The sequence below is a fragment of the Caretta caretta genome, chromosome 1 (assembly GCF_965140235.1).
Source record: "Caretta caretta isolate rCarCar2 chromosome 1, rCarCar1.hap1, whole genome shotgun sequence".
In the NCBI taxonomy this organism is placed as follows: Eukaryota; Metazoa; Chordata; order Testudines; family Cheloniidae; genus Caretta; species Caretta caretta.
Window position 1 is genome coordinate 274,153,846 of NC_134206.1, and position 23,861 is coordinate 274,177,706.

A 23,861-nucleotide genomic window follows, 5' to 3' on the forward strand; every position below is an offset into this window, starting at 1 on the left:
CATAACAGTGGCCCCCATTGTGTAGTTTCAATTCCAAAATGACTGTTACTGGGTAATGGGGAATCTGGCATTGCAAGCTCCCAAAGTGCTATCACCATTTGCTTATCCACCGTCAATGCCACTCTCATGCTGGTGTAGAGTGACTAGACGTCCCGATTAAAATCGGGACTCTCTTGATTTTTAGTTCTTTGTCCCGTGTCCTGACTGATGCATGATCAGGATGCAATTTATCCTGATATTGCGGCTTTTGCCGCTCCAGCGGTGCTTCCCCCATGTGTCCCGATATTTTGTCCATTTCATCTGGTCACCCTATGCTGGTGTCCACACACTGTAAGGCTGGGATGAGTTCAGCGCACAGATCTAAGAATGTGGTTGTCAAGGTTCCTTCCCCACTCTGAACTCTGGGGTACAGATGTGGGGACCTGCATGAAAACTCCCTAAGCTTATTTTTACCAGCTTGGGTTAAAACTTCCCCAAAGTACAAACTATTTTACCTTTTGCCCTTGGACTTTATTGCTGCCACCACCAAGCGTCTGTCAAATATATAACAGGGAAAGATCCCACTTGGAAACGTCTTTCTCCGCCCCCCCCTTCCCCCCCACACACAAAATCCTCCCAAACCCTACACACCCTTTTCTGGGGAAGACTTGATAAAAAATCCTCACCAATTTGCATAGGTGAACACGGACCCAAACCCTTGGATCTTAAGAACAATGAAAAAACAATCAGGTTCTTAAAAGAAGATTTTAATAGAAGAAAAAGTAAAAGAATCACCTCTGTAAAATCAGGATGGTAAATACCTTACAGGGTAATCAGATTCAAAACATAGAGAATCCCTCTAGTCAAAACCTTAAGTTACAAAAAGACACAAAAATAGGAATATGCATTCCATTCAGCACAACTTATTTTATCAGCCATTTAAACAAAACTGAATCTAACGCATATCTAGCTAGATTACTTACTAAGTTCTAAGACTCCATTCCTTTTCTGTTCCCGGCAAAAGCATCATACAGACAGAGAGAGAGAGAGAGCCTTTGTTTCTCCCCCCACTCCAGCTTTGAAAGTATCTTGTCTCCTCATTGGTCATTTTGGTCAGGTGCCAGCGAGGTTATCCTAGCTTCTTAACCCTTTACAGGTGAAAGGGTTTTTCCTCTGGCCAGGAGGGATTTAAAGGTGTTTACCCTTCCCTTTATATTTATGACAGGCCCCAGGCCTCTGTGTGTGGGGGGGCCTGGCTTGGGGGGCTGTGGGGAACTGCTCACCAGCGGCATGGCTGGGGCCGGGTCGCTGCACTTCCCACTGCCAGTGAGTGCAGGCCCAGTCCTGATGCAGTCCTATTGGGAGTGGGGGCGGAGCAGGGTGGGAAGAGGTGGGACTGGGGCCGATATTGCAGCTTTTGCTGCTCTGGCGGTGCTTCGCCCATGTGTCCCGATATTTTATCCATTTCATCTGGTCACCCTATGCTGGTGTCCACACACTGTTAGGCTGGGATGAGCTCAGCACACAGATCTAAGAATGTGGTCTTTCACGTCTGAAAGTTCTGCAGCTGTTCATAGTCCTAAACCTGCATTACAATGCAATCCCATCATCAGTGCTCATTTTTCAGACCCAGAAGTGGTTCCTCCATCTGCAGCTGCTCTGTGAATGCCGCCAGCAACCTTGAATTAGTTTTTTTCATTGTTTCTCAGCAAACTGTTAAAGACATCCTCACTTTCCCATTTGTTGCAGTATTTCCTGCAGGTCTGCAAGTACAGGAGAATCATACGTACATCCTGTCTTTGCATATTCATGAGAATAGTTCAGAGCTCTGTGGGTTCTGTGCTTCTGTCAGGGATAGCAAAGACGGAGAATTGCCAAAGAGTTTGGGATTTTTTTAAAAAAAATGATGGGATATGGATGATCTGATGAGATCGAGGAATAGTAGGCTGGGAACTTCACCCCTAAGTCCCAGATATCCCTGGACATCCTTATTCTACCGCAACTCACTGTGAAAATTCCCAAAAGGTATTGCTCCAGATGATGGGCATGTGGAAAGCTGGGATACTCACCTGTGGTGTTCTGCATTTTGTATCAACACATTCCCAGTATGCATTCACCCTAGTGATATACAAACTTTGGCTGCTGCAAGTTACATCGGTGTAGAGCTGCTGAAGTTATAGAGTAGACCTGAGCTAAATCTTGGGTGAATGTGTCTGTCTCATTGGGAATTTCATTTGATTTTGATGGCCATTCAGAAATGTAACAGTGGTGGATTAGATCATTCATGTTGTAGTAGGAACTTGACATGTTCAGAAAGCTGTAACAGAGCAATCAAGGAGCACTACTGAATGGCCATACCTAGGTGAAACAATGGGATTGCTACCTCCAGGGCCTCTACTTTTGAATGGTTTAAGAGTAACAGCCGTGTTAGTCTGTATTCGCAAAAAATAAAGGAGTACTTGTGGCACCTTAGAGACTAACCAATTTATTTGAGCATGAGCTTTCGTGAGCTACAGCTCACTTCATCGGATGCATCCGATGTAGCTCATGAAAGCTTATGCTCAAATAAATTGGTTAGTCTCTAAGGTGCCACAAGTACTCCTTTACTTTTGAATGGACTCTTCATGGAAATCAGCCCCCACCCCCTCCACCATCTATCTGGAATTCCTACTGGTCTGCTCATATGGCTAGGAGAGCTGTAGTAGGTTTTTTTTTTCTATGTTACCAAAGAGGGACAGATACTCTTTTAAAAGGTGGACTTCTCTAAAGATGCAGTATCCTCACAAGAACAGAAGACGCAGCTAGAAGGAGTGGAGGCAGGCCTCTCTCAAAGGATTTAGACCAAATTCAGGGACTTGCAAAAAGTGAGAGATCCCACTGAGGAGGATTGTGTTGAAGAGTTTCCATAAATTGCTAACTTTTATGCTTTTAAGAGTAAAATGTGGGGGTGAGAAATATTTTTGTAAGTCTGTTTCCTTACTTTAATATCCCACTGTCCCTGATGGGTGTAATTCAGAACCAGATTACTCACAGCCAGGCAAACTCTGGAGGGAACCTGTCTAAGCAATTAAAGGAGCAGGGAGGAGGGGGACACCCTGACATTAGCATCCTTCTTCTCCCCCCCGCGCCCCTTTTGCACAGCAAGCAGGAGGCTCCTGGGAGCAGCTCCAAGGCAGAGGGCAGGAGCAGCTCCAAGGCAGTGGGGGGAGGGACAGCTGAACTGCAGGCAATTGATAGCCTGCTGGGCGGCTGCTGCACAGAGAATTTAGGGGAACGGGGAGCTGATGGGGGGGGGGGAGGGTCCTGACGGTCCACCCTGGTTCCAAGCCCCTACCAGCTAGCTGCAATGGGCTGCTCTTCCTGTAAATAGTGGACAAAGCAGGCAGCTGCCAAATGACATTATAAGGGAGCAGTGTGCAACTTTAAACGAGCATGTTCTCTAATGGATCAGTAACATAACAAAATGTTAATTGGGATGACTTTAAGTTACTGTATTGGGGTTTGGCCTACTCACCTGTGTTTTGGCCTTTTCAGTTCAGTCATGAAGCAGTCACCTGGTGATTATCTTGCTTTTTCGGGAAGTGTTAGTGATATTGCTCACTATCATAGAGGTGGTGCCATTAATTCAGCCGGCACCTTGTGTGTTTGCATTAGCATACTGAGAATGCAAGCCACAACCTGAATGTCGTATTGCTACTTATATGTGGATTTTTGAGTTACTCAACTTACAGATAATGACATGTTTGACTTATGGATGTTGTTGGGATACTGTTAAAAGCAACTAAATATTAAGGCCCTAAAATGGAGACACCCCTTCAAAATACAACATTCAAAATTTTCCTGTGAAGTTTTTTTTTAGTGATTCCCAAACAAAACTGAACATTGAATAAAAAGCCCTTTGAAACCCTATTTAAAGACTATAAGAAATGTTGACAGAAAAGGGTAATTATGTTTTCCATAACTCCCCACAAACCCCCGCCCCACCACTCCTTCAGGGGTAGAATAGGATAACCTACTGAATGACACTAAAAATATAAAAATGAATTGCTAAGGGTACAATTAAAAGCTCTGATAACTATATGTTAATGATTTGTAACTGGATAGTGAATGAGTTTGTATGAGCAAACACTTATGCCAAGGCTTTGCTAGCAGAAGTGTGGTTTTGCCAATTCTTTTGCATAGAATTGCTGATTTTCTTAAAATGATTCTATTGCGAACAGAACAAAGATAATGTGCTGGAAGTTTTGAGGTCAAAACACAAACTTGAAATTGCAAGAAGCATTTTAGTGGGATGACCTAGTAACAGGGTAACACAAAACATGATCTAAAAAAATGCAGAAGTTATGTAAATTGAAGCTTGCACATGTGTAGTGTACTGGTTACATAAAGTGTGGTGTGCTGAAAAGCTGATTGGAGAAAAATTCAGTAATATGGAATGTGAAAATGTAAAATAATCCAAGTGAACATGGCTCATATTGAAGAAATACTGAACCAGAAACTGAAGGATAGGAACGAGGGACCAGACCAAGGGATCCGAGGAGGTGACAACCATCATGAGCTCCCTGTATGATTTGAAGTGGCCAAAAGGGCTAATGTGATCCTGAGATGCACAGACAGGGGAATCACAAGTAGGAATAGAGGGCTTATTTTACCTTTTTGTATTTGGCGCTGGTGCAACCACTGCTGGAATACGGTGTCCAATTCTAGTGCCTAAAATTCAAGAAGGATGTTGATAAATTGGAGACGATTCAGAGAAGAACCATGAGAATGATTAAAGGACTAGAAAACCTACCTTATAGTGAAAGACTCAAGGAGCTCCATCTATTTAGTTTATCAAAGAGAAGTTTAAGGGGTGACTTGACTAGGGTAGAAATATGGGAACAAATATTTAATAATGGATTCTTCAATCTAGCAGAGAAAGGTAAAACACAATCCAATGGCTGTAAATTAAAGTTAGAGAAACTCAGACTGGAAATAAGGTATAAATTTTTAATCAGTGAGAATAGTTAACCATTGGTACAAGTTACTGAGGGTTGTAGTGGATTCCCCATCACTGACTAGTTTAATATCAAGATTGGATCTTTTTCTAAAAGATCTACTCTAGGAATTATTTTGGGGAAGTTCTATGGCCTATGTTATACAGGAGGTCAGACTAGATCATAATGGTCTTTTCTGGCCTTAGTATGAAATGTAGGAGAACTTCTCGGTGCCCCACAGTGTGGTAGTTGGAGCTCCCTACCAATTCAGTCTTATCTATTGTCTGGCATAAATATATGTTCAGATACTGTAATAGACAACAATTCTCTCTGAAGTGGTATAAAAAAGGCAGAAATAGATTAAGCCTAAATTGGGTGGATTTGTCATTCAGTTTCCTACTTTTTTAACCCCAATAACTTAAAGATTACGTTGTATTATGTAAGAATCATCCTTGAAAGTATTTAATATACAGTATCATGCTGTATTCCTACCTGTTAAATTAGCTGTGGTTGTAGACAGTGACGCTTCTGGCTTATGCAGAGTTTCATGAATGGGAAATGCATATGATTATAAAAAAACAAACGCTGAAATTGACTTTTTTTTTTTTTTAAATATTTAGGTCTAAGTGGAAATCCAGCAGATATAGAGAGAAGAGAAGCAGTGTTTGGGAAGAACTTTATACCTCCTAAAAAGCCAAAAACATTTCTTCAGTTAGTATGGGAAGCACTACAGGATGTTACCTTAATTATATTAGAAATTGCAGCCATAATATCGTTGGGCCTTTCTTTTTACCAGCCTCCAGGAGGGAATGAAGCTGGTAAGTAAACCTTAAAGCAAGAAATATTAAATATATGTAAATTGCAGTGTTGTGAAACTTCAGTTGTAAATTTTACATAAGATCAATTTTAATCAGCCAATGGAAACCAAGAACATTTTCATTCGAAGTAATTTTGCTTGTTTTACATTTCACTTCTCTACTGGGATAACACTAGCATAAAAAAACAGGTGCATTGGTTGCATTTAAAATAGCAATCCCAATAGTATTCTGTGTACATAGTCACATTTGACTGTGAAGTGGTGATATACACAAGCTTTAATACTTCAAGTGAGGTATAAGCAGCAGGAGCTGCTGGACTCTTCAAAAGTAAACAGCCCACACAGTTCATGTTTTCATGCAAAGAAATGCAAATGAATATTTAGCTTTTGTTTCTTGAAGAGTGTGAATAAACAGAATTGTTTCCAGATAGTGTTCACCAGGTGTTTTTTTTTCCCTCCCCCACTGGGAGTTGGCATATCTAGTAGTCTTCTGTTTCTCATTTGTAAATGATAGTTAACACTGTCTTTGATCCTCCATTTCAGAAATGAAAAGGTTCTGTCTGTACAGTCACTCAAACTATCAGCTTAAAAACTTCAGCACCTGCTTTGGATCAGGCCTTCAGTGAGGGTTTTTGTTTGGGTTTTTTGGACAAACATAAAGGAGGCTTCTTTGCTTTGACAAGTTGAAGCTAGAATGCAAAGAAGTGTTGACTAAATAAAAATGGACACACAAGTGTTTCCAGTTTGGTGCTCTTTCACCCCATTCCCAGACCTCTTTCATGAGGTTGTAGAAGCTGACCCAGCTATCAAGACAAAGGGAAACCCTATCCAGGCTGCATAGGTAACTTGTAGCAAGAACTCTGCTGTTCTTCTCAAGTTCAGTTTGGACGTTCTAGTTCTTTTGACAAATGTGACCACAGGTCTGAGTCACCAAGCCCTTTTCTCCATTGTCAAAGAATCTTCTAAAACCCTTCAGACCTAAGGGAGACAACCCAGATGACCTGACTGAATTTGAGGAACTCTTGCTGTTTCAGAAACTAGCATAAATATCAGCTAAACAGAATTGTTGGGAGTATAGCTCAAGGATCACTTTATAGCCAGGTGGATTTCTTTAAATAAAATCGATTTTAATCATGATTTAAATCAACAAGCAGGATGCATTGATTTAAATCAATTTAAATCATTTTGTATTTGTACTTTAGTTTTTCTGAAAGGTTGATTCTCATTAGTTGTAAGCATTAACACGTGTTGATTTGCAATTAATTATAGCCTTTACACTAAATTTAGTGTTTTGCTAACCAAAAGGATATCTGTACACATTTATTTAAGCAATCATGTTGCTTAATTTACGTCTGAATTTTACTTGGATTCTTAATTTTTAAATATATTATAAATGGTGAGTAATTAAATTCTAATTTACAAGAGTTTTTTTTTCATTTGATTTGTGTTGAGCTCTGGATGAAAATGTAAATTAAATACATTTTCAAATTCCTTTTTTTTTTTTTTTGCATTAGATAAATATAACAAATGTGATGGGTGGCTACATAAGAAAAAATGATCAAAGTTAACAGAACGTTGTTTTGCATTTAAAACTAACTGATTTGTAAAACTAAAAAGTGTTAACTGTAGTTAGTGAAGAGAACTGATTATTTCTGGTCACATCCTTAAAGATTTTAAAACTAGTAGATCTCATGTTTTCACACCTAACTCTTTTATTCATAGAGGGAAAGAGGAAAGCCAACTTTCCTGGGTTGTTTTTTTTCAACTCCCAATTGATTTCTTAACTTTGAATGTACTAGCCATTGAACTGAACTAGCTGAATAAACAGAAATGAAGAAAACTTTTTCCGTACCTTCAGAAGAGGCTACTGCTATCAAGAGCTGGCATAGCATTTCAACAAGCTTTGGTTCCAGGTGCTTAGCCAGTGCCTTATACCAGCTCAGTGATTTGACTTTTTCTCTAAAAGTTGGCAGCAAACACATATACTGATAAATGTTTAATTTAAGTTATTTTTAATAGATTTTAATAAGTTTATCCTGTAACATAATTTATCAATTTCAAATTTAATTGTAATAGATTTAACTTAAATACATGTTTATTTTTAAAAATCCAATTTAAACAAAAACTGGATTTTTTTTAATGGTTTTTATCCACCCTACCTCATGCTATTGATATAATGGTCAGTTGCTAAATCAAAGCTTTTAAGAGTAACTCCTATTTTGCTTTTGTTGTTACAACTTCTGAAATAGTCAAAGCAGTCCTCCAGAATTCTGCAGATCATCCAGATACTACTCCTACTGTTGCCAATTTGGATGGCAGAATTTAGTAACTGTTCCAATTATAAATCCAAAATAAGTTTCACAACCACCTTTTACAGGTTGTTTAGAAGCACTCTTGTTGAAGTACTAGCCAGAGTTTCTCGAAATTTTCAAACTAAAATTTTTGTCAAAGCATGGCTTTTGTTTTTATGGTTCAAAATTTGAAGGAAAATCCACTGTTGCAGCCTTTGCCTCTACTGTGACATTTGGGGTGGGGGAGCATTTCTTCATGTAAACAGAAGTTAACAGCATTGTCTGCTCTGGAAGACTCGAGGTGGTTCAGAAAACTAGAAATTAATTCTAGATTGAAAACATGCCAATTTTTGTAGTTTCAGTATCTCATCTTATTCTGTTCAGGACTGGAAAAAATATACCAGGTAATGCTTGTAGTCAAACAAGACTGTGGTGAAGATCCACCAGCGAGGTCAAGAGAAACATTGGGAGAGATCAGCTTCCATGCAGCACATAGCTGTTGAGATAGGGAGAGTACTAGGGTTTTCTGACAAGATGGTGGTGTTGGAACCCTCTCAAGGACTCATCTTTTGAATAAGCCTCTAGCTACTAACTATCTGGCACACTTAAAGCTCCACATCGTTTTAGCTGCTGGAACAGAGAGGGATTTTTTCTTCCTTTCCTGCCTAGAGCTTCTTCCTAACTGTTTTGGGAAGATGAGAGGGAGACTGAAAAGGGAGGTTAAATATCCGCTCTTCTGGTACTCCACTTCACATCCTGTTGAGGAGGGGAGGAAAGGTCTCCATTCCTCTGGATCTTCCCCCAGCTGCTCAGAGCTTTCTCCAAGCAGCCGGAAGAGTGAAACAGGTGTTCTTCTGTTTCACTACTGGCAGAGTTCTGAATAGTAGTAGGGCAACTGACCAAAATCTTGTCACTGAGCAGCTGCTGGGTAAAAGTGAACAAAGATGATTTGCTGGAGCTGGATAGCTGTTACCTTTGCAGTGATAAGGACCCTTAAGTTTTCAGACTTAAGCACCTAACTCCAGATATCTAAATAAATGGTCTGATATTTTTAAACTGCTGAGCACCTATATTTCCCACTGAAATCCTTCTTTGCCGTCCTGAGTTTCTGAGCTACACTACTTCTCTCATAAGATCCTACTTGTTTCTGCTCTCTCTTCTAATCTCTGAATGAGACATTGACCAGCTTTAATTTAAGTCTTTCTTAGGAAATCCTGTTACCAGACTAAAGTCAGTGTAAATGTATTCCTTGTGAAAGTTCATATGGATTACAAAGGAGTCTGTTTTTGAACTTTAAAAAAGTCTTTATTTCTTACAGTATGTGGAGCAGTGACTGTTGGTGAAGAAGAGGAGGAAGGTGAAACAGGTTGGATTGAAGGAGCTGCAATCCTTTTATCTGTAGTTTGTGTGGTATTGGTAACAGCTTTCAATGACTGGAGTAAAGAGAAACAATTTAGGGGGCTGCAGAGCCGCATCGAACAAGAACAGAAGTTCACTGTCATCAGGGGTGGACAAGTTATCCAAATACCAGTAGCTGACATAATTGTTGGGGATATTGCGCAAGTAAAATATGGTGAATATATATTTAACTCAATTATTTGACTTTATTAATAGTGTGTTTCAAGTTTGCAGTTTTTAATGCTCTGTATTTTAGGTGATCTTCTGCCAGCTGATGGTGTACTTATTCAAGGAAATGACCTTAAAATTGATGAAAGCTCATTGACTGGAGAATCAGATCAGGTTAAGAAGACTTTGGATAAAGATCCTATGATGCTGTCAGGTGTGTGAATATTAATATTTAATTAATCGAATGGAGTAGTTGATACTAAGTTATAACTGACCCTGGAACTTGTGTATTTCTAGAATTCTGGTTTGCCTTCCTACGGGATCCAATGACCCTGCTGAGGGCTTGTGCTATCGGGACTCTGCCATCAGAGGCAATGCCTAATAAGTCTGTATATATTCGCTCTTCTCACCTGCGAAGTGACTTGCAAAAGACTCTTCTAAAAATGGGCCGTCCTGTTCTCATTTATGATATGTAAACCAGACCTGAAAGCTTATATTAGAAAGCTTTTTGAGGTTTATCTTTGAAATACCAGCAATATCAAGTCTGGTCAGGTCTTGGTTTTTTTGGAGGATTTGTTGGATGGCACACTTTATTAATGTTATCCATTCACAGTGTTAACCAAGGAAGCTAAATGTGTAAAACAAAACCGAAACACTGTAAAAATGCCTTCAGCTTTGTCTCTTGTCTCTTTTGTCATTTCTTGAGTATTGTACTCAGCATAATCTCAGGGCAGACAATATGAAATTTCCAATGCAAAGCACAAGCATAGACACAATGTTTTGGCAGGGGAGAGGGGAGAACCTTTTAGCTCTATATTCTACATAAATATGTTCAACTTTTTAAAGGTGGCCTGTAAAGAAGAGAACATTGTGTTATGATTATAAGAAGCACATGGGATCTTTTTCAGGGAAGAAGGCAATATGCTGCATTCATTGAGAATACAGCAGTTAGCATATGTTTTTCTCTCTCTCTCGTCCTGTCCCGTCTCTCCCCCTTCCCCCCCCCGCCAGTTGAGGGTTATAGTTACCAATCCAGAGTCTGGATCAATCTAGGTTTCAGAGTAACAGCCGTGTTAGTCTGTCTTTGCAAAAAGAAAAGGAGTACTTGTGGCACCTTAGAGACTAACCAATTTATTTGAGCATGAGCTTTCGTGAGCTACAGTTCACTTCATCGGATGCATACCATGGAAACTGCAGTAGACATTATATACACACAGAGACCATGAAACAATACCCCCTCCCACCCCACTGTTCTGCTGGTAATAGCTTATCTAAAGTGATCATCAAGTTGGGCCATTTCCAGCACAAATCTAGGTTTTCTCACCCTCCGCCCCCCCCCCCCCCCACACACACACACAAACTCACTCTCCTGCTGGTAATAGCCCATCCAAAGTGACCACTCTCTTCACAATGTGTATGATAATCAAGGTGGGTCATTTCCAGCACAAATCCAGGTTCTCTCACTCCCTCACCCCTCTCCAAAAAACCACACACACAAACTCACTCTCCTGCTGGTAATAGCTTATCAAAAGTGACCATTCTCCCTACAATGTGCAGCCAGATTGGTTGCAGAGGGGAACTGGGCTCTGCTGGTTGCGATCCGATGCTCCTGGAGTTGTGGCAAAATGAACCCAAAGTCCCATGGCCAAGCACCCTGTTCTTATAGTCCCGTCCCGTCCCCCCCCCCCCCCCCGTCCCCCCCCCCCGTTGAAGTCTTTGGATTTTGCTGTCAGTTTGTGACTGGTTACTCCTTAATTGGTGTTAACTTTTGATGTTACCATTCCAAAACACCTTGGAACGGGTCATCCTGTCCTGGTTTTGATTTAATCAGTTGTCTTGTCTTTAGGGGTGTTAGCCTCCACCTCAGGGTCGTCAGTCTGCCCTTCTTCACTCATTGATGTGCGTTGATGGTTCTCTGGTGTGCTTAAGTTTCTTCACTCCTCCTTCCTTGACCATCTGACTTTAACAATGGCCTTCACACCTTATCTTTTCCTGATGCATACATTACTCATTCACACAAACGGTCTTTTACAGAGACCTTCAGACAGGATAAAAATTACACAATTTAGTTTGCAATGCGTACAGGAAGCAAGACCTTATAGCAAATACTGTAATGAAATCTTATCCTAAAACAAAAGGGTGACCATAATCAGTCATAAGGATTGTTCTGGCCTCTCCCTGCCTTAACATCAGTACAGACACTGGCAGTCTGTCAGATGCATTTCTACCGATGTCCCAGAGGGTAATTCCTTTCTGCTATTCAAAAAGGGTGGCTGGCAGAATGATCAAATCATACATTAATTCTTATAGTACAAATATAAAATCCTGCTCCTACAATTGTACCTCACCACTTAACAGCAGAAGTGACTGAAGCTTGATAATTTTCTTTACATTATTTTTTAGTCCCTACAACGTAGCTAGCTGGGGAGACATTTTTTTCTAGTAGTTGGAACAAAGGAGGAAGACAATTCTTGGATTCACAGTTCTGCCAGTTTGCAGTGTTGCTCTGGCCAAATCACTTAACATTTGCTTCAGTTTCCCATATTTACAAACTCAAATCTTGCTTACCTCTCAGGACTAGTGGAACACTTAACTGTTTGTAAAGCACTCTCAAATTCCTGGATTAAGTTTTTGAGAATGTCTGAGTAATTGACCGTGGGGAGGAAAAAAAAAAAAAAATAATACTAGGATGTAGTAATTATCCCAAAACAATATACTTCTAAATCCAGCAAATTTAGTTTTAACTATGAAAAAAAATTGAACATGTTAAGATATGGCAATGACTAACTTATAAACGTTCATAGTTTCAGATGAAGGTAAATTGATTTTTAAAGACGGACTAAACGCTTAATTTTTTCTATTGTGCAGAGTTGTTTTGGATACCCTAACTATCTTTCTATACCTTAACATATCTGGATTTTTTAAATTTAGCCCCACCTCTAAATTGCTTAGTTTCATGATGACAGGTTTTGAGATAACAGTGATGTCCCGTAGGGTATTTTATCCTAAACTGCTGATATGTACTCTTAGACAAAGTATTTTAAAATATGTTAAGAATATAATTTATTTTGCTGTCAAGACAGTGTTTACTCGTTAAGAGCTTGCCTTGTCTCTGATTGTACAGTTGTAATATTAATGCTAGCTTTTTAACTAATTTAGTTGGCAAGTAGCTTACATAAGAATGTGACTCTTTAAATTCATTGCAGGATTAAGCAGAATGAAAGCCTGGTCTGTGAACGGGAGAGTTTCTTTTAAAACAAGTTGGAATAGCAGAAAAAAGTGCGGGAAAATGCCTAATGCATTTTCAGATTGCCCTAGCATCCAATTAGAACAGTCTGTTCAAACTTTTCTACAATTTTAAACACAAACCAACGGATCATATATAATTTAAGTATTTAGTGACTCTTCTATTGAAAACAACAACAAAAAAAACCCCATAACATTTGATTTTATTGCTTTGCTAGCTAGCTACTTTTACACTTACAGGGAAAAGTATTAAGATGTACTCTGTTTCAGGTACTCATGTGATGGAAGGCTCTGGAAGAATGGTAGTTACTGCTGTAGGTGTGAACTCTCAAACTGGAATTATATTTACCTTACTTGGGGCTGGAGGAGATGATGAAGAGAAAGAGAAGGAGAAAAAGGACAAGAAAAGTAAGCACTGAAATTTTAAATGGCTGAAAAATGTAATATTAGAATTCTTTAAAGTTTATGTTCTCCTATCCTGTTGGTACTGTTTGGCAAGGTCAATCAGATTGCAATGGCCTGTGCAGAGCACCTGTTCCCCTGTAATGTCTTGCAGCCAAAAATGTTTCAACATGGCATCTACTTCTTCTCAAGAAGACAAATCAATGGAGAACAGCTCTTTGGAAAAAGTTGTCTTACTCCTTATACTCCATGTGACTCTTTCCATAACTTCAGTTCTGGCAACTGGCTATTGGAGCTAAGTAGTACCAGAGATAAACATGAGGAATCCTAGAAGAGGGCCTTAATCATTACATTACTCACTAAAAAATGTCTTCCCAGGAAGTTGGGAAGGACCTGAAGCAAAATATTCCTTCCATAATAATCTATATAAATTCTTATGGGGATGATACTCTGGTTTAGGATCTCTGCCAAAGGCTAATTATATTTCTTCCTATCTTAAATAATTCCATGTTCCTTTTGAGGTACACAACTCCATATCTTATCCCAGAAACATCCCCAGAACTTAAAAGGTGGGCCAGGTTACTATGGCAAAACAGTAGCTGAAGGTATGGTTGGCAATTACAGTTCTTTTGGAACCTTTTATGGTAGCTGAGCACACAGAGTATCTTTTTCTCCTCTTAACCCTGTCTTTTCTTACTCCTATTAGAAATCAACAAAGGCTTCAGGTAAAGCAGGCTAATTCTTTAAATTTAAGAAAAACCAAACAAGTATTGACCCCTTGGAATGGAGTTAATGCATCTGTTCCCTTCCTCCTTCAGTGCTATCTTTTTAACACAGACTTTCTGATATAATTCACATTAGCCAAAGCAGACAAAGAACAAGACAGCCCTTTTGGCAAGTAGCGCTCTTTTGTTCAATATTGACTTGTCCCTATATATAATCTGAGTGCACTTTCAAAAACAAAGAACATCTCTCTTTCTCATAAATCTGGAAACAGCTCTCTCTGAATTCATTCACAATGCAAAACTGCAGAGAAATCCTCAGCCTAGTTATGAGGATTCAAAAATCATGAAGACCATGTGTTAAAGGTTTTTATTTTATAGCTTAAGTGTCAACCTGGGTACCTTTCCAGTTTCAGACAATAACCATTTATCAAGTTAGCATTTGTTGTGGAAATAAAGGTCCACTTAACTAAAGTCATGGCCCCCTCCCGGGCAAAGAGAATAGTCAAGGCAATGACCTAGAATACATATTTAAGCAGCATGGACTGGATGTCAGCCTTTGTCTGGCACATACTGATTGCTGTGGTGAGTCTTTCTCCTACCCAGATACATTTAGGCTTATAGTAGAAACTACTGCTGTATAGCCTATTGAATTAGACTAGAAACCAGACTGAAGTAACCAGTGCGGGGTTTTCTCTGTAGAAAACATAACTACTTCTGTCAAAGGTAGTACTGGAAGCCTATTCAAACTGGCTTTTGTGTCATTGCATATCAATTTTCAGTTAAAAATGCTTTATTTAGTTGCTTTGTTTCTGTCCTAATTAAAATGTTTTTTATATGTAAAAGCTATAGAAATGTAGTTCAGCCTTGTATTCAGATCTGTAAATGGGTTGCCTTAAACTAGGAGTGTCCAAATTTTGGTCCTTCAGGGCAAATGGTAAGAAAATGTGCACTTTTGTTCCCTGATAGCTCCTCCTCCCCCCCAGTGTGAGTGGACGAGTGAAGAGCAATGACCTGCTACTCATTTAAGAGGGGAGCCACTTTTTGGAGAGCTGGAACTGTGTAGCCTTCACAATAGGAGCGGGAGGGATACGGGGGAAAGGAAGCAAGCAGCTGGTGCAGGAGATGCTGGTGCTTTCAGGAAAGGGCAATAGGAAGAGAGGTGGGAGCAGCAGTGGTGGTCCCACAGAAAAAGATAGCAGTTGCAGCAATTGATCTTAGGATCTTGATCTTGTCCCTTCTGCAGCTGACTTCTAGGAAGGCTGAGGTGGTTTTCCTAACACAAAACAGGATGTGAAACTATCCAGATTTGACATAGTTGCCCAGGTGGCCACTTCGTTGCAGTTTATCATTAGTGGGTATCCACAAAGGTTTTTGGCATTCTCTTATATAGCAAATGACCAGACACAAAACAGTTACTCAAAAGTCTGCCATGTCTATGTAGACAGGACATTAAGAAATAAGACTGTCCTAACAGATACCTCCTGGAAAGGGAAGGTCATTGGAGGTGTTTAAGAACAAGTTAGAAAAACACCTGTCAGAGATGGTCTAGAAGGATAATACTTAGTCCTGCCACAGTGCATGGGACTAGACTAGATAATGTATCGAGGTCCCTTCCAGTCCTGCATTTGTGATTCTAAATTTCAAAATATGTATGTATTTGAGTCTTTATTCTCTCATCTGCAGTGTTGTTAAAACATTGCCAAAACTGAAACCACAGATTTAGTAGTTACCTCCCGGCTCAGGTTTCAGCTATGCTGCAAAGCTTTGTAGCATAGATATGTTAGATAGGGGTGGGGGGGGGTTAGTTAAAAATCACATTGCCTAGCTGACATAGCTATGCTTGCGAAACCCCCAGTTTTTTCAACAGGGTGCTTCTGTCAGCATAATTAATGGCATTCATGGGAGGTGTTTAGCTATGCTGGGAGAATTCCTGTCAGTTTATGCTGCATCTCCATTAGGTGGCTATGCTGGCATACCTACACCAGTATAGCTGTGCTGGTGAGGCATCTGTAGTGTAAAAACGTCCTAGTTCTGGTGCTGTAACAGTCTAACAGGTACTCCTGAGGGAGTTCTGTGCCACTGTGCAATGCAGAATTTTGCAGGAATTAATGTTGTGTGTGCAGAATTTCCTTTTCTGCACAGAAATGGGCTGCAGTGCTGCTGGCCGCCACTAGTGGCCCGCTGGACCTGACAGAGCCAACCTCACACAAAGACACTGCTGGGGGGACGGGGAGGGAGCTAGACATTTCCTGGTAGCTGCAGTTCCCTGCACGCTCTGGGGAAAGGAGACAGTGGCACACAAGAAACTCCACACAAGCCTGGGATCTAGCATCAGACTGTTTCTTGCTCTTGATCCCTGGGCTCTGTGGGGTAGGGAGAGCGGATGTCTGGGCTGGGGAGGGGGGCACATCTGGGCTTTGGGTGGTGGGGGCGGGGGGTGTATCTGGGCAAGGGGGGACCCTGCAGCTGGGCTCTGAGGGGAGATGGGGTGCAGATATTTGGGGGAATTTTTGGGTCTGTATTGTTAGACATACTTGCTGACAAGTATTTTGAAATAAATTATCAACATAATTGAAACTGGTGTGAATATGTAGTGTTATTTTGACAAATACAATTTGCAGAATTTTGAAATACTGTATACAAAAAAAAAAAATTGTGCTAAATTTTTAAATTTTTGGCACAGAATTTCCCTAGGAGTAAACAGGTGGAGACTGAACTTCAAAACAGGAACCATCTAAGCTACCTCTTTTGCTTAGGTTTCAGAGGAACAGCCGTGTTAGTCTGTATTCGCAAAAAGAAAAGGAGTACTTGTGGCACCTTAGAGACTAACCAATTTATTTGAGCATGAGCTTTTGTGAGCTACAGCTCACTTCATCAGATGCATACCGTGGAAACTGCAGCAGACTTTATATACACACAGAGAATATGAAACAATACCTCCTCCCACCCCACTGTCCTGCTGGTAATAGCTTATCTAAAGTGATCAACAGGTGGGCCATTTCCAGCACAAATCCAGGTTTTCTCACCCTCCACCCCCCCACACAAATTCACTCTCCTGCTGGTGCTAGCCCATCCAAAGTGACAACTCTTTACATAATCAAGTCGGGCTATTTCCTGCATAGATCCAGGTTTTCTCACATCCCCCCCCACCCCCATACACACACAAACTCACTCTCCTGCTGGTAATAGCTCATCTAAACTGACCACTCTCCAAGTTTAAATCCAAGTTAAACCAGAACATCTGGTGGGGGGGGGGGGGGGAGGAAAAAACAAGAGGAAACAGGCTACCTTGCATAATGACTTAGCCACTCCCAGTCTCTATTTAAGCCTAAATTAATAGTATCCAATTTGCAAATGAATTCCAATTCAGCAGTTTCTCGCTAGAGTCTGGATTTGAAGTTTTTTTGTTTTAAGATAGCGACCTTCATGTCTGTGATTGTGTGACCAGAGAGATTGAAGTGTTCTCCGACTGGTTTATGAATGTTATAATTCTTTTGCTTAGTTACGCAAGTCTAACCTAACGTTGCTATTTATACTTAAAGATGATTAACCTGTAGCTTGGTGGCTCTATTATAAAACAAAAATTATGCAAGTTACTTTTCCTCCTAGGTATCCAGTCAAATTTCCTATATTTAAATTGAAGTTAATTAATGTGAGAAATAAGCAACCATAGGTCACAGAAATAATACTTGAGAAATCTTTTTTTTAATGCTTGTATATTAGAGAGAGAGAGATGGAGCTTGAAAATTACAGTTCCTTGTTTTTGTTTCTGACAGGTAAAAAACAAGATGGAGCTGTTGAGAACCGTAACAAAGGTAAGTATTTAATAAAAAACAAAACATTTGTGTTTGTATAGGTGTCTATTATAGAAAATAAAGAGTTTGTGTATCTTAATCTGCCTTACCTATATACAGTAGTTTAAGTCTAAATATTATAGATCTAGGTAAATGTTGCCAGAACCTAATTCAGAAATGCAAATATGAAATGTCCCTTATGCTTAAAATCAAAAGTTGCAAACGTTAAGACCCACATTTTCCAACTTCACCCCAAATTTTCAAACAGTGTCCAATGTTAAATTCCAAAAAGCCTTGGCTAAACACCTAAATAGAAGTGACCTGAGCCCGTGTGGGTCATGTAGCATTCATTTCTGGTGGTGACATTGAAGCCAGTTTTGACGTGATCATGGGTCTCTGGTGACGTTATTGATCAGCTGGGAATGACTGGCTTCAAGGAAACTCTTAAAACTGATTTTAATGGGAATTGGGATTGCTGAGCACATGAATCGAATCTAACACAGATTCCAGTGTCTGACTGGACTTTGTAATTAATCATTTATATGCAATTATTTATTTATATGTCCCCTATATTTCTAAACTTAGCCAAAGCTCAAGATGGTGCAGCCATGGAAATGCAACCCTTGAAGAGTGAAGATGGTGGAGATGGAGATGAGAAAGACAAGAAGAGAGCAAACATGCCAAAGAAAGAAAAATCAGTTCTACAAGGCAAACTTACAAAGCTAGCAGTTCAGATTGGCAAAGCAGGTGTGATTTTTATTCATATTTTTGTGGTTTTTGACACTGAACAAATCTGGTGTCATTGTTCTGAAATATTCTGGTGGCGCTGCTCTGAAATAACCTACTCATAGGTTAATTTTTTTAAAAAAATCCTTTTCTAGTATTACACGGGCTTATTTGATAGAAAATATGGCAAAGTTAAGTTAAAGCAGATATACACTAATTGTGAAGTGCAAAGTTACAACGAACCTTTGTGTGCTTTACTTTGTGTATAATCAGATGAATGTATTGTTAGTTTCTCTTAAAGAATATAACACTAGAAAGTACAGCTTTAGAACACTGGTTTCCAAAATGATGGTGTGTGGTATATTTTGTGAAGTATTTCTACCTTTCACACTACTTCTCACTTTGGCGTATTGTATGCCAACAAATGCCTTTCCTGGAAAACTGTGTTTGACCAGGCAGTGTACTGCATAGAAATGTGATTGTAGGATCTGTTGCCTTTTATCTGAGCAGTGGGAATGTGGATTTGTAATATTGATGTACACTGTTGAAGATAGAAGAAAAGTATTATTAGAGGGCCCACTATTGAGGCATTCTTCTGATTCCTCTTCCCACAAAGTATATCAGTGGCATCTTTATCAATTACTTTTGTTTGTTTTCTGGATATTTCTTTTGTGTATTGTATTGGTGTGTATTCAGGTTTGAGAATCTGTTCCCACTCTAATCAAGCATGTTGGGGTGGGGGGGGGGTTGTGTGTTTTTTGTTTTGTTTGGTGGTGCACAGAGGCTATAGGATATAAGTAAAGTTAAGTTACTACTAAAGTTGAGACACTTTTGCATTCTTGACCCCAGTTCATTTTGGAAGGGCAGGAAATAGATGTGAAAAGTCATTGTTGAAGCTTATTTTTTCTTAAATTGATCAGTAATGACCTTGGAGCCAGGCATTTTCTAGGCGCTAATGATTGATGCCCTGAAACACAGCTGAGGAGCACTAGCCCATATTAGCATGAGAGAATAACTAGCTCCAAGGTCACCATGAGTATTATCTAAGCTAAAACTTTAAAACAGACCCTTTTTGGCAGTCAGGAGCAGCTTGTTATTTCTAGGGTTTGTTTTGTTGGGTGTATCCATAGTGTCATGTTGCATGTCCATCTTCATCTGATACTTCCGAAGGATGGTATACTAACAAATAAGATTTTTACATATGCTCTTTATTTTTTTAATATTGTAGACTAACACAACTATTCTTTCCACTCATTCCCCTTATTACTTTATCTTAAATAGCAGAGGGATAGCTGTGTTAGTCTGTATCCACAAAAACGAGGAGTCCGGTGGCACCTTAAAGACTAACAGATTTATTTGGGCATAAGCTTTCGTGCATAAAAAAACTACTTCTTCAGATGCATGGAGTGAAAATTACAGATGCAAGGATAAATATACACATAAAAATACAATATTTATCTTAAATATTTAATTTTAATAAGAGAAATGTATTTTATTTAAAAAGGTCTTAAAGACAAATGTGTCTACATAATAAAAATAAACTAGATAGTTTCAGCTCTCCTTAGAAGCATATGACAAAATAAATGCTTGGGAAACAATTGCTTATTTGATGGGATGAGAAGGCTAATTATTATGTTTATAAAGAGGAACTAGAAGGTGCACCATTTTTAAAGTAATAGATCTAAAATTACTTGTTCCTAGTTGCATTGTCCTAAAATTGTACCAAAACCATGAAAATTATTATTGAAATAGGGCATTTAACACAGGAGTCTTTCCTTGATGTATGTAGTTATGCTTATCTTATTGGAAGAGAGGAGGGAACAGATTTTTAAAATTTTCTTAGTAGTTGATGTGCAAAGGGTTCACATTCCGTTTCATTCAATAATTATACTAAAGTGTTTCATGTGCAATTCCACTTCCTCCAGGCGTTCAATGCAAGTTTTTCTTTCTAAACAATGTTTTACTTCACATTTGAGCAGCTCACTACAACTCTTTCTTCTTTGCCTTTCACTCCCTTGTTAAAATCCTTCTTCCTAGGTTGTCTTCAGTTTCTTTAAAGAGATCTCTTTCCATGCTTCTTTCTGCTTGCACTTTCCTGCTCTCTCTCTGAAGAGTTCTCCTTGTTTCTCTCAATTGTCTGCTGCTGTACCTGTCCCTAAAATTAATCCCATTTCTTCTCTTCCCCAGTCACTCCTTTGGCAACTTTTTTTCTATATGCATGCATGTCATTGTCCCACTAGTGTAAACTCTCCCTCTGACCCCAACTTTCTCTCCATCTACTTCCCTATCTCCCTCCTTTCATTTGCCTGTATGCTTAATCCTTATGTTGTCTAGTCCTGTCTTCAATGTATTTTCACTAACTAGCATTATGATCCCCTACAATCTAGTTTTGATTCACTCAACTGAAATTGCCCTCACCAATGTCCTGGTGTGAAATATCCAGGCCTCTTCTACATTTTCATCCTTCTTGATCAGCCTGCTATCTTCAGTGCTGTTCTTTCTCCTGAGAACTCTTCCCTTACCCATAAGTCTGTCACAGACATGCTTTGCCCTGCACCTTTGTGATGGCTTTTCCATTACTTACATTTTAATATAGAGGTATAAGAGTTTATATATCCAATACAAAATTGTATTTGTGTGTTCGGGAGCTAAGTTTACAACTGCTTTGAGAATCATCAAAATCTTGGGACTTGCTTATCTATTAAAAATCTTAAGCATAAAATTTTATTATTTTTGCCATTTTAAATAACACTTTCAGATTTTTGCATTTAATCTGAAAATGAGGGTAGTTTTTTTTAAATCTTACTTTAGATGTTATTTGTATTGTAGATAAGATGGATCTCTTTTAAATAACTGCTTATCCTTTTCTTTTTAACAAAAGGTTTGTTGATGTCTGCAATCACAGTCATTATCCTTATCTTGTATTTTGTAATTGATACCTTCTGGGTTCAGAAGCGACCTTGGCTTGCTGAATGCACACCAATTTATATTCAGTACTTTGTGAAGTTCTTCATTATTGGAGTTACAGTCCTGGTGGTGGCAGTACCAGAAGGTCTTCCACTTGCAGTCACTATTTCATTGGCTTACTCTGTAAAGGTATGTGTAAAAAGCATGCTTAAAGGTAGGTGGGCACATAAAACAGTTCTAAATCATGCAAAGCAGAAAATTCTACACTGTTAAACTGTCTTCGTTGGAGACTGAGAGAATCTTACTTCACTCATTCTCATCTGCAGTACAGTACAATGAAAAAGCATTGTTGCAAGTTGGTATCTAATCCTCTGTGCATTAATATAAGTCAGGGGTTCCTTGGGGAAGAATAATGTGAACTTAGAAATAGTCTACTTCACATGAAGTGAAGCATAGTGGTTCTGGTCCATGGACTTGGAGTAGAAGGACTTCTGTCATATGTGTATGTGTGTGTAGTTTTAGCACTCCCGTATGCTTGTCATATTCATACCACAACCTATTGTACTAACTTAAAATAAAGGTGTGTGTGTTAGGATTGCACACTGAGCTATGTAAGCTTTCCTTTCTGCCACTAACACACTTGTCCAATAAGCAATTGCTAATTAGCAAATTTAAGTTGGAAATGATGCAATAATCCTTCATAGTCTGCTTAGATATGTGCCAATTCATTGTTTTCTCCTACTTCTTGAGTCAATATTGCAGAATATCTAGAGCCTACTATCTAGTATAAGGTATCTGCTACCTTGGTAAACTTCAGATTCTTAGATTTCTTTTTGTTCCAGTACAGTAGTGATAATGAAAGACTGAACACTGCTTTGAGACTGGCATAGTGCAGACAGTGACTATATGCTGCTTTTTCATACAGCTCTGCTAATGTACCTTTGTTGCAACTTGCAGCAGTGTTGGTATTCCAGACCTATAGCCCACTTAACTGCCTTTTGGGAGCTAGAAAGGATTTTGAACTACTGTCTATAGGCGAAACTCGTGCACTACTTTTCTGCACCATCTGGTCTGTTTCTCTTGGCTGTTCAGTCCATTATCACAGATTTCAGTTCTTGAATAGTCAGACTTCACTGACTTACTTCAGACATTTAAATAAAATTTGTGTGACGTTCTGTCTATATTTTTGTTAGAATTCTAAGATGACTGAACAGCTGTCCTTTAAGCTAAAAGAAAATATAACAAAGTAGTTCTGCCTTGCTTTCTAGTCAGTGAAGGGAGAGCAACCTGTAATGCAAGTTGAAGTTTTTAAGTTGTATGCTAATCTTACTATGAAAAAACATAAGTTAAAAATTGGGGAGAGAGGTCTCAACTTTCCTATGTTTGTGGGTTTTTTGTTTTGGTTTTTTCCCCCTTCTTCTCCTCTCCCCCTTCCCCCCCTTTCCCCCCCCCTTTTAGAGCGGTCGTAGTGCAACTGTCTCCTACAGCAGAGACATTCATTCATCTTTGGAAACAGCTGAATGTTCCTCTCCTGTTGATCAGTCAGGAGTAGATGCTGAACAAAATGTCTTTGCTTAGAAGTGGTTTGCTCAGATCCCAGATTCTATTAGTGTAGCGATATAGCTGGTGTCTCATCTTGAGTAATTGACTTAACATTCCAGTATTGTTGACTTTACTACTTATTCACCTAAGTTTGACCTACAAATGCAGCAGAATAGGGACTCTGGCTCTAATAGACATATTTAAAATGCAGTTTATTGTGGCATGATATATTTGGGTATACCTTTTCTGACTGAGTTTGTATGTGTCAATATTTGGGTTGCCGACCTGAGGCACCTTTTAAAGAGGCCTGCCCTTCTGCAGGTAGGTACTAGTGCTTCCTGAAGATCGAATACCATTTTTGTTTTGTTGTTTTTTAAAAAGTCAGAAGTTTTGAAAGTTGAAGCACTGGTGGTGGCTAGCTATTCATATTTGCTTTTTTTTCTTCATAGAAAATGATGAAAGATAATAATTTGGTGAGACACCTGGATGCTTGTGAAACAATGGGCAATGCAACAGCCATTTGCTCAGATAAAACTGGAACATTGACCATGAACAGAATGACAGTGGTGCAGGCTTTTGTCAGTGAAAAACATTATAAAAAAATTCCAGAACCAGATGCTATTCCTGAGAAAACTTTGGCTCATCTTGTAACAGGAATTTCTGTTAATTGTGCTTATACTTCCAAAATACTGGTAAGTGAATTTCTTTATTTTTATACAATAATAAAAATAAAAAGCCATTCATCTTTAGTTCTTTAAAAAACAAAAACAAAAAACCCTGTACAAATAATGGACATATGTGGTAGCTAGCTGATTTAAATGTGTATAAACTGAGTTGATGGTGAGGTACCTTTTAGCCTTACTGTAATTTAAGACACCCCAATATTTCAG

The 23,861-nt window shown here is 39.1% G+C and overlaps 1 protein-coding gene across 8 annotated transcripts in view; it reads left to right on the forward strand.

Annotated features, from left to right (window-relative positions):
* The window catches only part of ATP2B1 (ATPase plasma membrane Ca2+ transporting 1), a 126,750-nt gene that overhangs the window by 69,829 nt on the left and 33,060 nt on the right, over positions 1–23,861 (forward strand). For all 8 annotated transcript variants that reach the window (XM_048835616.2, XM_048835608.2, XM_048835615.2 and 5 more), the window contains exons 3-10: positions 5,576–5,773; positions 9,382–9,636; positions 9,718–9,843; positions 13,146–13,283; positions 17,779–17,817; positions 18,382–18,543; positions 21,404–21,618; positions 23,421–23,663. In XM_048835616.2, coding sequence (XP_048691573.1) covers positions 5,576–5,773; positions 9,382–9,636; positions 9,718–9,843; positions 13,146–13,283; positions 17,779–17,817; positions 18,382–18,543; positions 21,404–21,618; positions 23,421–23,663 — 1,376 coding nt within the window. The remainder of the gene's footprint in view (positions 1–5,575; positions 5,774–9,381; positions 9,637–9,717; positions 9,844–13,145; positions 13,284–17,778; positions 17,818–18,381; positions 18,544–21,403; positions 21,619–23,420; positions 23,664–23,861) is intronic.